At 43.5% G+C, this 13,310-nt stretch overlaps 1 protein-coding gene across 5 annotated transcripts in view; it reads left to right on the top strand.

Moving 5' to 3' along the window:
- Positions 1 to 10,824, top strand: part of EPN2 (epsin 2) — a 64,586-nt gene extending 53,762 nt beyond the window's left edge. For 3 of the 5 annotated variants that reach the window (XM_055706748.1, XM_055706746.1, XM_055706747.1), the window contains 4 exons: positions 862 to 1,035; positions 2,640 to 2,732; positions 3,664 to 3,879; positions 6,276 to 10,824. In XM_055706748.1, the coding sequence (XP_055562723.1) occupies positions 862 to 1,035; positions 2,640 to 2,732; positions 3,664 to 3,879; positions 6,276 to 6,613 (821 nt within the window). In that variant the 3' untranslated portion in view covers positions 6,614 to 10,824. The remainder of the gene's footprint in view (positions 1 to 861; positions 1,036 to 2,639; positions 2,733 to 3,663; positions 3,880 to 6,275) is intronic. The other 2 variants (XM_055706749.1, XM_055706750.1) reach the window with 1 other exon arrangement.
- The last annotated feature ends 2,486 nt before the right edge of the window (positions 10,825 to 13,310 follow it).

The following is a 13,310-nucleotide window of genomic DNA, read 5'->3' as shown; positions in this document are numbered from 1 at the left end:
TGGAAGGAAGAAGTCATCGCCTAAGCTGAAAAGCAACAAATTAGTAGGCTAAGGAGGAAGAAGAAAAAACTGGCAGGAAATTGTTATGTAGTGAGGCAAGTTTCTTTCTCTTTCCTTCTCCCTTTACTGCCTTAATTTTCTACTTCCCACTAGGAAGACCTAATCTTGTGCAGAACCTGGAGCAGTTTGGTAGCCTGAATTTGTAGGAATGAAGAGTTTTCAGCATCTTCCAATAAAAATGGGAATCCTGAACATAAAGGCATGAGGTTTAAAAGAAAAATACAGGAAGAGGTATTAGTGGACAGCTTAGATCTGTGCCAGGAGGAGTCTTACAAATGGGAATAAAAAGCACAACTAGCTCAGGGAAGCTGATTATATTTTTATAAAATGACAGTATGGTTAAAAGAGTTTGAAAAATATTCCCTTTGAATCTTACATATTTCTGTTCTTTGTCCAAGCCTTAATGTTGTGTATTTCATACCTTTTACATATAGACTTTTTAGAAACCTCCTTTCCCATGAGTTCATAAATTCACCCTGTGATTTAGGTCATCTTCAGTCAGATGTTGTCTATTGTGGTGGCAGCGTAAAAAAAGCAAGTTTTCTTGTTGGAACTGCAGATTTTTTTATTCAGCTTCAAATGGGAGATTTTATTAATTTCTTGCACAGAATTTACTTGTGCTTGTTGTTCAGTATGTAGGACAGAAATGCTGAGACATCAGTATTCCTAATATTGAACTGCTTCGCCTATTTATGTTTAGTATTAATTGGCAGTAATGGCTCATAAGAGAGATTAATCTCCAAGGAAGGGTTTCCAAAATGAAACTGTGCTGACTTGTATTCCTGTTGGCTTTATTTGCAGGTGCCAAACCAGCTGCTTCTGTTGACCCTTGGGCAGCACCAGCAGGATCCACAGCTCAGTCTCTGTCCAAAAATGTTGACCCTTGGGCCCCTGCTCAGCCATCTTCTACTGCAGCAAAATCATCTGTGGATCCTTGGGGACCAGCACCTGCAAACAAACCTCTGTCTACTTCTGGTGAGAAATGGTCTCATCCCATATCCATATTATTTGAGTAATGAAAGTGAAATTTCTTGCATTGCTTGGTTAAAAGAAGCTGTGTGCTGAACAATTTGCAGAACTGGTTGGTAAAATAATAAATGGGAGTTGTAATGGCTAGCAGCAAAAAGAACTTAAGATGTAATTATTCTGACTTGGAGCTCTGAATCCTTGTTACTTCTTCAGGCTCTGTCCCTTGTATGTTCTTTCATTGGTATGTGTGGATGCATGCTGAGCACTTACGGCTGCTGCTGCTGTTGGTTTTTAAATGGGTTTTATCTTTAATTAGACAAGGACTTAATTTCTGGAAATGAATGATACTATAATTTTACCTTTCATCATGATAAATAGCTATGCAGATGGATGTCTCTGCACACATAGATTGACAGGTTGAACAGCTTCATGCTCTGAGGAGACTTTTAGAGGTGCAAATGTTAATTCAGACTGAGGGTGTGAAAGCTATCCCTAAGTCCTTGTGTAGCAAGATGCAGAAGGTGCTGATGTAATTGTCTATTCATGCTCTGTAACTAATGCAACCTTGATGAATCTTAATACCTGGTATTTTCATGTTGGCACCGTGGCTAAATGCATCCTAAATGCATTTTCTGCTAGTCATTCATTTCAGTGCATAATAAACAAAGGAATCTGAGTACTGCAAAAGGTTCTCTCATCAGCTTTTCACTGGGCAAAGGGCAATAACTAGATCATTATGAGAATGATTCTTGAACTATGGTGGGTCTTTGTTCTTGATAAGAAGTATTAGTGATGCACAATCTTCACTCATTCTCTTGGGATTTTGTCTTTTTGCCCTTTTTATGGAGCTAAGCGGTACTTCCATTTGCTTGAAATGTGGTGGAGGTTAAAACTAAATTAGAAAAACATTTCAACTAATTAAAAAAACCCAGCAAACTTTAAAGCTGTTCAGGATGGTGATTGCTGTTCATTTAGGTGTGGTTTTTCTTCCTCCATTTTGAGGTGAGTGTGTCCACGTTTTGAAAGTGTTAACTTTTTCATTGGTTGCAAGCTATGGGCAAGTTCTGGTGCTTTAGCTAACAGGGCCTTACTGTCTCTACATGGCATAGATAACCTTTTCTGTTGCATTACTCCTCCTTTTAACTTGGGAAGCGTAAGTCAAATCATTGCTTAAGTTGTAGCAATGCTAGATTTGTCCTTGGAACCGTATTCAGGAGTGTGTTTTACTTGAGGGCTGTTTAACACTTTATAGTTTAGGCTGTAAATTCGTTGCTGTTGTCTTTCTCTGCAGCAATATCTGCCTGCCTATAAGTCTCTCTAGTGCAGACACTCAGTAAAAACCCAGCATGCTAAGGTGTGCCTCGCATTGTGATTTAAAAGCACATTGCTCTGAATTAGTTGGCTAATACTGTAAGAAAGGACAGTTCTCTGATGTTATCCTTCTCCCTGGTCCTGGGTAAGAGTAGGAGCTGATCTGAACTGCTGCCCTGGATCCTGACAGAGCGGCTTCTTGGTAACGTGAATGGATTAGCAATTCCTTTCAGTAGGATCAGGTGTGTGATGCAACTGAAGATCTGTTAATGACAGGGCTGTCTTGTTGTTTTGAACAGGAAGTACATCTTTTGACCTCTTCAGTAATTTGAATGGTACAGTTAAAGATGATTTTTCTGAATTTGACACACTTCGAACTTCCAAAAAGCCAGGTATGAATCAAATTCTTAGCATGCGGACAGTTTGGGTGATAGTCTCAGCAACAAATGTCTCTACTCTTAAATTTTATTTTAAAAAAAATAAAAATTGACTTTCACAAAGGAAGAGACTAAAACTGGTGATGATGCAGCAGTAAAAGCTTGTTAGCATTTTGGCCTGTGCATGAACTTACAGGGAATAGGCCTTTTGCATTGTAGGCCATAGAATCTCGCTCTGTAACCTTTTGCTGCATTGACCCAGAAATCTGTTTGACTTCTAAATTTACAGTATCCAGTGTGATTGTAGCATGGCTCATGCTCAGAGTGTCACACAGAACAATGTTAACTGAATTTGTCAAATGTGTAAATTCTAGTGTGTAACAATAGCAGGAAGATGAGAAAATACACTTCTATGAATGCTTTAATTTATCTTTTATTTGGTTGTTAGGCACTATAATAAAAATTGCCAGCCCTTAACATATAAGTGCTGTGTTCTTTCAGGATGGTTCTGCCTGAAAGAATGGTGACTAATTCAAAGCTGGGCTAGGCTTCTTTAACACAAAAGAGAGAACTGGGTGGAATTTAGCTAGGAAGGGTGCAGCAGTGGTGTAGTGCAAGGGCAGAAGCAAAGGTGTTTGAATATCTTTTCCTTGGAGACTCTTAGTCCCATCTGTTGCAGCATAGCTGTGAGAATATTTGTCAGGGCAAATCAGGTAGCACCTTCAGTAGAGCACTGCAACTCTTAACTGTAGCTTCTTCATACTCTTCTAAAGAACATTTATCTGCTTGCATGCTATAAGGGTGTAATGTGTACTGAAATGTATAAATCTGACTAATACAAACAATAGGTTTTAAAACGTTTCTCTTGTCAGAGGCTTCAGGGTTTCTTTGCTTGACTATGTAGATTAATGAGGTAAATTTTGTTTTTCTCTTTGTGTTGTTTCAGCTGAATCAGGTTCCACTTTGCCATCTCAGCATAGCGGTACCACAAGTCCTGATCTCTTTGATTCCCAGCACTCAAGCATGACATCAAGCAAACAAAGTGCAGCTCGGAAAACCCCTGAGTCTTTTTTGGGCCCCAATGCTGCTTTGGTAAACCTGGATTCACTGGTGTCTAAGCCACCGCAACCTGTTACTTCACTGAATCCATTCTTGGCACCAGGTCTGTTCCTGCACATTCCTTCAGTTTTCTGTTGTAGCTTTCCCTTCCTATAGGAAAACTCTGCATAACTCAGTCCTATTTGATTTAATGTCAGTTAGTTTGGCTTGTTTTTCTTGATTACTTCAGCCAACAGATCATGACTGTGAGCAGGAGGGCAAGGCATCGTGGTTTCAAGGCATACTGCGGGACCCTGAAAGCACAGAGTTTTTGCTCTTGCCTCTGCAGCTGATCTGCTGGCTGAGCTCTGTTCAAGCAGTTTCTCTTCCACTTTTACCCTTGCTCTCTCAAAATTATTTGTGTTAGAAGACTTTGGGTTATTAAAAATGACTGAGCTAAAGCTGACATTGCAAAACAGGTAAGATGTGAAGTTGGGCCACCAGAGAATCCCTTGGGAAGGTAATAGGTGGTAGGTTCCTGTGGAACCAGGTAGGAATTGTGCTTTTGCTTGTGCTGCAGCAGGCGCAGTAGCACCTCTGACTGCAGCCTGAGGTTCCAGATAGCAAACTGCAGTGTAATTTAGTGGGTTGTTAGTTAGGCTGTCTTTAGGCTAGCTTGACAAACTAGTTTTGATCAAAACCCACTCTCAATGTATTTTGGGGGGGGGGGGGAAAGAAAAAAAAAAAAAAAGTAGGTTGTTACAGTTCTGTAAGTTGGCCTGTGTGATAAAGTGAGCTTGTACTTAGAGCAGCCATAGATAGTGACACTGAGCACATGGAAGATGTATGTATTTTCTAAAAGCTGTTTGTATGCACTGACATGTCTATGTGATACTAGCATGGGCAGATAAAGTGCTATTTCAGTATTTATTTTCTTCACTCTTCCAATGAAAAAAAAAAAAAAGACGGTTTATTAAACTCCTTGGGTAGGAAAAAACCAGTAATTCTGGACAACCTTGGCAGTGTTTAGCAAGAGGAAGTCTGTGTATCTGCCATTACCGGTTACTACAAGAAGTTTATAAGGGGTCACTGGGCCATCCAAATAACACTATACATATATGGTAAAAGGAATTTGTAGTGTTGGCAGCAGTCCAGAGAACCTCAAACGCTGGGAAAGTTATTCTCTGATTTCTCTAGCACCGCTGTAATTCGGAAACAACTTGTTTACTTTACGAATTCTTGTCAAAACTCAGTGCCAGAAACATGTACAACTTCTAAATGGAGTTGACTGGATGAGATCTTGAAGCAAACGCACAAATCTGCAGTAGTCAGATTGCAGTAAAGGAGTACAGAGAGCCTGCAGTTCTCTTCTGCAATGCAAATTTGAAGTAGCATTTTAAAAAATATAAATTGGTGATCTGGATGTAACCAAATTTAGAACCTGGCTCTCCAGTGACCACTATCAGAACTGGAAACTGTTGGTCAGCAAAGGGATGTTTTGTGGCATTGGACAGGCTGGACTGATGGGCTGAGGCTGATTTGTATGAGGTTCAACAGGGCTCAGTGCCGGGTTCTGCATTTGGGTCACACCAGCCCCAGGCAGCGCGACAGGCTGGGGGCAGAGGGGCTGATGAGCTGCCTGGTGGGAAAGGACCTTGGGGTGCTGGTCAACAGCCGGCTGAACAGGAGCCAGCAGTGTGCCCAGGTAGCCAAGGTGGCCAGCAGCATCCTGGCTTGTGTCAGAAACAGCGTGGCCAGCAGGACCAGGGCAGTGCCCGTCCCCCTGTACTGGGGGCACTGGTGCGGCTGCCCCTTGAACCCTGGGTTCAAGTGTGGGGCCCCTCACTGGAAGAAAGACCTTGAGGGACTGGAGCATGTCCAGAGATGGGCAGGGGGCTGGGGAAGGGGCTGGAGTACAAGTCTTAGGAGGAGCAGCTGGGGGAACCAGGGCTGGTTTAGCCTGGAGAACCTTATCACTCTCTACAGCTGCCTGACAGGGGCTGTAGTGAGGTGGGGGTCGGTCTCTTCTCCCAAGTAATGAGTGATAGGACAAGAGGAAACGGCCTCAAGTTGCACTGGGGGAGTTAGGTTGGATACCAGGAAAAGATCTCTTCACTGAAAGGTTTGTCAAGCACTGGGACAGGCTGCCCAGGGAGGTGGTGGAGTCGTTGTCCCTGCAGGTAATAAAAACGTGTGTAGATGTGGTGCTTAGGGCTGTGGTTCAGGGGTGGGCTTGGCACTGCTGAGTTAGCGGTTGGACTCTGATCTGAAAGGTCTTTTCCAGCCTAAATGATTCAATGATTCTCTGATTGATAGGTTCAAGGAAACAGACTGTACTTGTGCACCAGTGCAGCCCCAGTTTGCTGAATGCGTCCACGCAGGTTTCTCTGCAGGGTGTTTTGGGGTTGGGAGCACGTGGAGATGGCCAGGAGGGGATTTGCCAGAAAAGATGATCTCCAAAATCTTGTGTTTATGGTGTGCGATCTCTTTCCCTCTTCCCGCTTCTTGTCTCAAAACTAGGCGCCGCTACAGCACCAACTCCAATCAACCCCTTCCAAGTGAATCAGCCTCAGCCACTCACTCTAAATCAGATGAGAGCGAGTCCTGTGATGGGAACCAGCCCTTCCTTCAGTGCTGTGCCACCGATAAGCATGGAGCCAATACCTCTGTCTTCCATGGCCCCAGTGCCTGTGGGAATGGCACCGATACCAGCTATGGGCACTGTGGCCTCTATAACAAGGATGGGCCAGGGGCTGAACGTGAGCATTGCAGGATCAATGACCCAGCCTCTTCACAGTACAGGAATCCCGCCGTCAGCATCCCAGTCTACAAATACAACTAACCCTTTTCTCCTATAAAGACCCAATTAAAGGAACTTTCTTTTCATAGTGTTTCCAGGCTGAAGTCTTTACAGCAAAATGAACGTGGCCTGTGTGGACTGAACGGTGTGTAAGAGACTTGGAAGTAGATTTGCAGTTTACAGTTATGATCTTTGAAGAGTTGTCTCTACTTACCAGTTAATCTAAATCTAGTCTTTGCTACAGATGGTACCTTACTTTGGCTTGTTGAGCATTATGTGAAATGTTCAGACTTTTCACCAAAGTTAGATTCTGCCCATTTTGTTACTTTGTTAATCATTTCAATACACTTTCTAGGGAGAACCTGCCATTTTAAACTCCGTGGGCTATTTTGTAGATGTCAGATGATGTGCTGGATCCTGAAATTACTATTTACCTGCATATGTCACTTCTTATGCCCATATGATAGACCTGAGATTCAGAGTGCTAGTGAATGTTTTGCACATAACTATACACAGTTCTAGACTGTTGGTTCACCCATAGTCCTTACTCTAGAAGAGAATGATTCGGAGGGCCCAGGTGGCTGGTTTTTATGCATTAAACATTGCAACGCAAAATCACACTGCTTTCGTATAAGAGGTTTGACCGAGAAAGCAAGCTTGTCTCAAAAGCAAAAAAACAAAAAAACCAAACTTCCCCAAAAAACCCAGACAAAAAAAACCCCCAGAACATTCTCAAGTTGTCAAGTATAACGTGTGCTGTTGTATGCAGTGTTGAATTTGTACACTACTCTTTAAGGACTCCTGAGGAACTCTCTGTGAGTGGCATGCTGCACTCGTGCTGAGTGAGTGTCCTGCTCTGTGCTTGTCCAGTACCAGCTTCGTTTGGAAGTTAACGTGTATTTTGTTTTTATTTGACTTACAATGTGAGTTGAAAGAAAAAAGAAATACAGTGGGACAACTCTGAATTCAATTTCACCGGGGCAAGCTTTAAAACTAATTCAGGCTTAACCTTGCTATATGCAGTTACTCTTGTATACTTTTGCACATATTTTGTTTAGTACAGTTTCATATTTGAGTTTGCAGAGTTACCTAATAGTCCTTTTTTTGCTAATTTTTATAATGTGGTTCTTATTTAACTGTCTGGTTTTGATAGATTTATCAAGTCTGGCTGAAAAATTAAGATATTGGCAAATGTCATTTTTATGGTTTTAATGCCCTCTTATTTATGGTTTTAGCTCTTTGTTTCTGTAAAGAGAGTTTAAAAGGGAAGATTAACACTAAAATATTTACTTTTAAATGAAGTATTCATAATGCAAATCAAAACAAATTCTCGTGACTAATTATTTTTAGATGAATTAAATTTGAGCATAACATGATTTAAGACTGCATTAAAAAGAAAAAACACTAAAGTCGCCTTTCCCTTGATTTGTTCCCGTTTTCCAGTTACCAAAATGGACAGACGTTTAGCCTTTATGACTGTCGGAAGAGAGGCTGTTTTTTCTTGTAATACTTGAGATGTTAAAAATTCTAATGTACAAACACGACTCATTAATTTTATTGACTAATTTTTCTTAATGAAAGGTGCGCTCCATATTGATAACCGGTTCCATTTACAACTATTAATTGTAAGCTGAACTATTACATTTTAACTTGCATGCCTGGACTCATCGGCACTAAACCACGCTCAGGTTCCAGCCAGTGTTTCTGGTGGAAACCTGGCCTTCTCACAGATGGCAACGTGTCCGAGCTCTGCTTTCACAAGCAACGCAAACACCCGCAGAGCATGTGGAAAGGGATGTTCCCGTGCTTGCTACTGCCTTGAGGGCGTCTCTGTGAATGAACTGATGCATCTTGGTGGCCTTTCCCTAATGACAAGGAGGGGAAAACAAAACAAAACAAAGAAGATGAAAGAAGTTGTCAGAGTTGTGTGTTCTGGTGTAGTGATGCTGTGTGGGACTGTGCCAGTCTAGGGTTGTGTGCCACAGGAGAGAGGGGCTGGCTGACGTGGAAGGGACTGGGTTATATCTTTTGGTGGGTAGGGGAGGCTGAAAGACTATCAAATCTAGGGTACAATCACAGATTTTAGCTGTGTAGGTCAGTGTAGCTCTATTAGTGTACGGAATGCTAAGTGTGTGGATGTTTCTATGCAGATTGTTCTATCCTCTTGAATACTATTGAATTTGCAAGTAGGATTCAGAATATTCATCTGCTCTTGTTTTTATATAGGAGGAAAGAGAATTGCTGTCCACACCCAGTATGTCTTTAAAAAAAAAACAAAACAAAACAAAAAACCATTCATGTTGCCTTTCAGAATAAGGAAAAATACTTTACTTTTTTGTTGTTGTTGAAGTTATTGAAAAGTGTAGACCAGGAAGGGTGTGATTCTTGCAGATGGAGGGGGGGTGGGGGGTGGGGAAGTGATTTCCACTTGATCTGTGGCAAGATTTATCCATCATTATTTTTCCAATTTAATTTTATCAACAGTGGAATTGAGGTCACTTGATGTTTTTCCCTTGGTCTGTCACCTGAATGCATTTGCAACAGTTAGATGGGGCATGGTCTGTTCAGCCAAAAATGTGTAACCGCATCCTGTCGTTAAACACTAGGTAACATTTTGGAGGCGAGGTGGAGTTTGATAGTAAGTATTCAAAATGATAAAGTTATCTACGGTTCAGAGTCACGATTTGTCACCGTGAATGATAAAACTGTGCTGTTGGTCTGGTAGGGAGCCCTAGCTTAATGAAACTGCTGAATGGCAAATTGTTGCTTTCACCAAGCCACTTCTGTAAGAGCTGTATTACTTTATACCTATCTATGTATAGATATATATCGCACAATAAACCAGGACAGGGCACTCTGAAGAGCGATCGGCCCAGACTGTGCTGCTGTAAAGCTTTAGGCTAAGGACTGACTGTGCCGAGATTCCCAGCCTGGCGTGGGGGTTGTGGCAGGAGCCGAGTGGAAGACGATACGAGCTGGTTTGGTGAATGTGCTTGGTTCCTGGGCTGGAGGTGCGCCCGTGTCGCAGCTTGTGCAGGTGTGGGGCGCTGTAGCAGTGACGCTGAACGGTGGCTGCTGTCCTAGCCAGGTGAACCTTCAGTTGTGTCCAGAATGGTCAATCTCTTTTCGCGATGATTTAACTGCTTTCCAGAATAACTCTTCCTCCCTCCTCGCCCTCCCACTTCTTTTTGCATGGAGGACACGTGCGTATCCGATCACATCTGCTCTGGCATATTTCTCCAAATGCATTTCCCTCTCCCCCTTCTTCTCTCACTTGCAAATACTAAAAGTGCTTTTGATTTTTAAAATGTTAGTATCCCAAAATAGCCTTACTGGTCAAATTGACCAAAGATAAAGTGTTAAATATTTTGTAAAAAAAAAAATAAAAAAAAAATCTTGGCATAATTTTAAACCCAAAATAAGCTCAGTTATTTATTCAGTTTTATACTATATAGAAACTAAACTACATTGAGGGGACAGGGAAGGAAAACCATGGTGGGTTGTGGTGTTTACAGTCTTTTTGAAGTCCCATAGCTAAGACAACTATTCTTATCCATCTTCCCTTTTGCTGTTACGGTTTCTAATGTGTACTGTATGTATTAATATTGCACAAATTGTGGAGAAATATATGGTTTATTTTTCACAGCAGAATCTCACAAGACTTGCTTCCTTTACAACTGTTACAATTTAAATATTTACCAAACTGTTTTCATAATACTGGGAGCCGGCTGCTTTTTATGAATTTGTGCTGACTATTGACATTATTTACTGTATAAATAATTTATCATTTGTACTATTGTATCATAATGTCTGTATCTTTGTGTCATTTTTCCCAAGCGAAGTCACAGATGTGATATTTAATAATGCCATCAGAACAGTGGAAAGACAAGGGGTTTGTAGGTGACTGGTCAGAATTAAAATTGTATTGCTTATATTCCAGCCGTGTTGCTTCTTCAAGACTCTGCGTAGTGTTTATAACCCCATTCAAAAAAACTGTTGCTGCCATGCTTGGTTTGGTTTTCGAGCAAGTTGATGGCTTGATTGAGATAATTTAAGGTTTGTGCTAAAAGTCCTAGGTGCTAGGAGAAATCTAACCGTTACGGAGAGTAATGCTTCTTGTACATTGTCAATGTGATTTCTTCGATGCTTTCATCACTTTCCTGGGGCAGGCCTGCTCTTACTATGAGAAAGGAGAGTTTCTTATAGGTCACTTAAATCGGAATCAGTTGAGACCTTACTAACTCAATAAAAATGAAGACTTGTGTTGCAGGTGACTGAATTGCTTCTTTAAACCACATAACCCTTTAAACAGCACTTTTGGAGGGGTAAGCAAGGACTGTCTCGTGGAGGCTTCTGTGTTTATGTGAAGACAGAAGTCTGGGGAAGGTGTGACTTAAAGCCAGCACTTGTGGAGTAAGGGCTGGGGAACTGTGACAAAACGTCTTCGCTTCCCAAGTTTGCAGTAGTTCAGTCTTGCCCTTCCTGCAGGCTTGGCTCCGTCCCCTCGGTCAAGTGGCCCGGCAGATGGGTAACAGGGAGCCTGGCTCCAGCAGGGAAGTGATTTCAGCTTCTAATTCTGGACGGTTTAAGTTGAAGGGTGCTTAATTAGCAGGCTATTTCAAGAGCTACCTCTCCAGAGCCCTTCCAGGTTTTCTGTAGTTTGCTGCCAATCAGGCTGATCACTAATTGAAAAGTTAATTTCTTAATGCTGACACTGCAGTGGTGCTAAAGACCCGACTGTCAGAAAGGTGGCCACAGGGAAAAAAACATCTGTTTTGGTTTCCGATCCGTGGTACGGAGCTGGCTGGGGGTGTTGTGCAAACCGGCCGCCCCAGTAGCATGCCAGTTTCCCTGGAGAACGAGGCTGGCTCTGGTCAGGTCTTTGATTCGTTTTGCTTCTGTGTTTGGGCCACTAATAAAAAGAGGAAAAACGTCCTTTGCCAGGGTGGCAGCCCAGATACCTGTGGCTTTTTGTACCTCTCATTTTTACAGAAGGATGCTTTCCGCTGCTGGGGGGTGGGGTGGGGGGCTCCTGTGCGTGTGTGTTGCTCTGGCTGCTCGCTCTTCCTGTGTGATCAGCACTTCTGCTCTGGTTTACTCTGGCCTCTTGACATCGCATGTTAAATAAAGCTGCTGGTTACAGGAAAGGTTTAGGAAGGACTCAAAGTGGAAACGTGGGTGATGACTCTGTGATGCTCCTCAAAAGGAGCTGAATGCCGCAGGCTGGGCTGGCCGAGGGGCTGCTGGAGGGAGCCGGAGCTGACAGGGCCTGTTGGGAGCTCTGGCTGCGGCCGAGCCTTCCTCTGGCCTTGGGCAAGCTGCGCTGCCCCGACCCGGCTCTCCTCTTCCTCTTCTGTGAAGTGGGGCGGTGTTTGCCCACTGCGGAGGAAGAGGCTGGCTGGATGAAGCATTATCTAGAGCCTTGCCCTCATCCGCACCAGTGTTGCCAGAGTGTTTCTGCTGAATGCGTACGTTGCCGTTACCTCTTGTTTGTGCTGGCCCGAGTGACGTAACTTGGCTCTTCCACTCCTTTTCGTCGAACTGTGAGAAAATGGTTTGAGTCGGCTTGTGCCGTGGCTTTGGCAAGACTTTTGCAACTGCCTGCCATCTACATTGCAGAGAACCAGTGTGATTTATGGAGCCCTTTGTGTTTAAAACTTCTGCCTTGTTGAAGTTAGCTGTCATCCACCTCCCGGGTAGTCCCTGTCCTGGGAGCTGGGACATGGACGAACGCGGATTTCATAAAGGCAAACGTTTGGGAGCTCAGGATTATAAATGGTGAGGAGCCGGGGTTGTACGCTGCAGTAATGATCCTGTCTTTGCTGTCAGTCGATTGTACCCTGTAATGGGTGAAGAATTGGGGTTTTGATGAGTCAAGGTTCCCTCTGGTGCTTCAGACATCCCTGTCAATTACCCATTAGGGCGGTTAATTGGCAGCAGTCTGGCGATCGATAGGGGATCGGCATCCTACCCGTGTAACACAACCTAGTGATTTGCAGCGGTTGAAGTAGTAATTGATGAATGGGGGAGCATGGTGATGCCTTTGCGGGGAGATAGCGCGGCCTTTGGCTTTGCTAGGGGGAGCCCAGAGCTGTACCAAACCTGGAGTGAGCAATGGGACCCTCAGATCCGTGGTAAATTTTAAGATCGGAGATAATCTGTCCTTCCCCCAACAGCTGTTTAATGGGTGGGACAAGGAGGCGGTGCAGACTTTATCCACAAGTAAACTGGTGACCAGCAGGATTGTTCGGTGTGATGTGCATTGAAACTCGGCTCAAAAAGGCTGCTTAAAGCATGTGAACGTCTGCATGGCCAGCGGAGCGCGGATCCTGCCGTGCCGTGCTGAGGGCCGCAGGCAGCGTGTGCTGCTGGAGGTGGATGAGATGCTGGGCTGGAGGGAGCGGGTGTCTGTCAGCCACTGTGGCTGTTGAGCAGCACTTAGCACGTCCAGGCTGCTTCTCTGCTTGATCCGTTCTCAACGTGTTGAGCAAATGTGTTCCTGTTCTCAGATGAAAGAAAATAAATGACATTTCAAATAGACAGAATAAAGCTGTAGTATAAGGTAGAGTCTGTCTTCTCAGCTCCCTGCCTGCTGCTGCCTGACGTGAAGCCTCACTGGGACATCAGCACTCCCAGCTTTGCAGTTTGATTGCTTAAATATGCTCTAGGAGATCCTCACAAGCCAGTATCATGGTTTTAAGCCCTGTTTAAACATCTGGAGCTGCTGTAGATCCGATCAGGGCTCGATCCAGCTC

The sequence above is a fragment of the Falco cherrug genome, chromosome 4, assembly GCF_023634085.1.
Source record: "Falco cherrug isolate bFalChe1 chromosome 4, bFalChe1.pri, whole genome shotgun sequence".
Taxonomy (NCBI): Eukaryota; Metazoa; Chordata; class Aves; order Falconiformes; family Falconidae; genus Falco; species Falco cherrug.
Note: the sequence above shows the minus strand (reverse complement) of the source record. Positions and strands in the feature narration are given on the sequence as shown.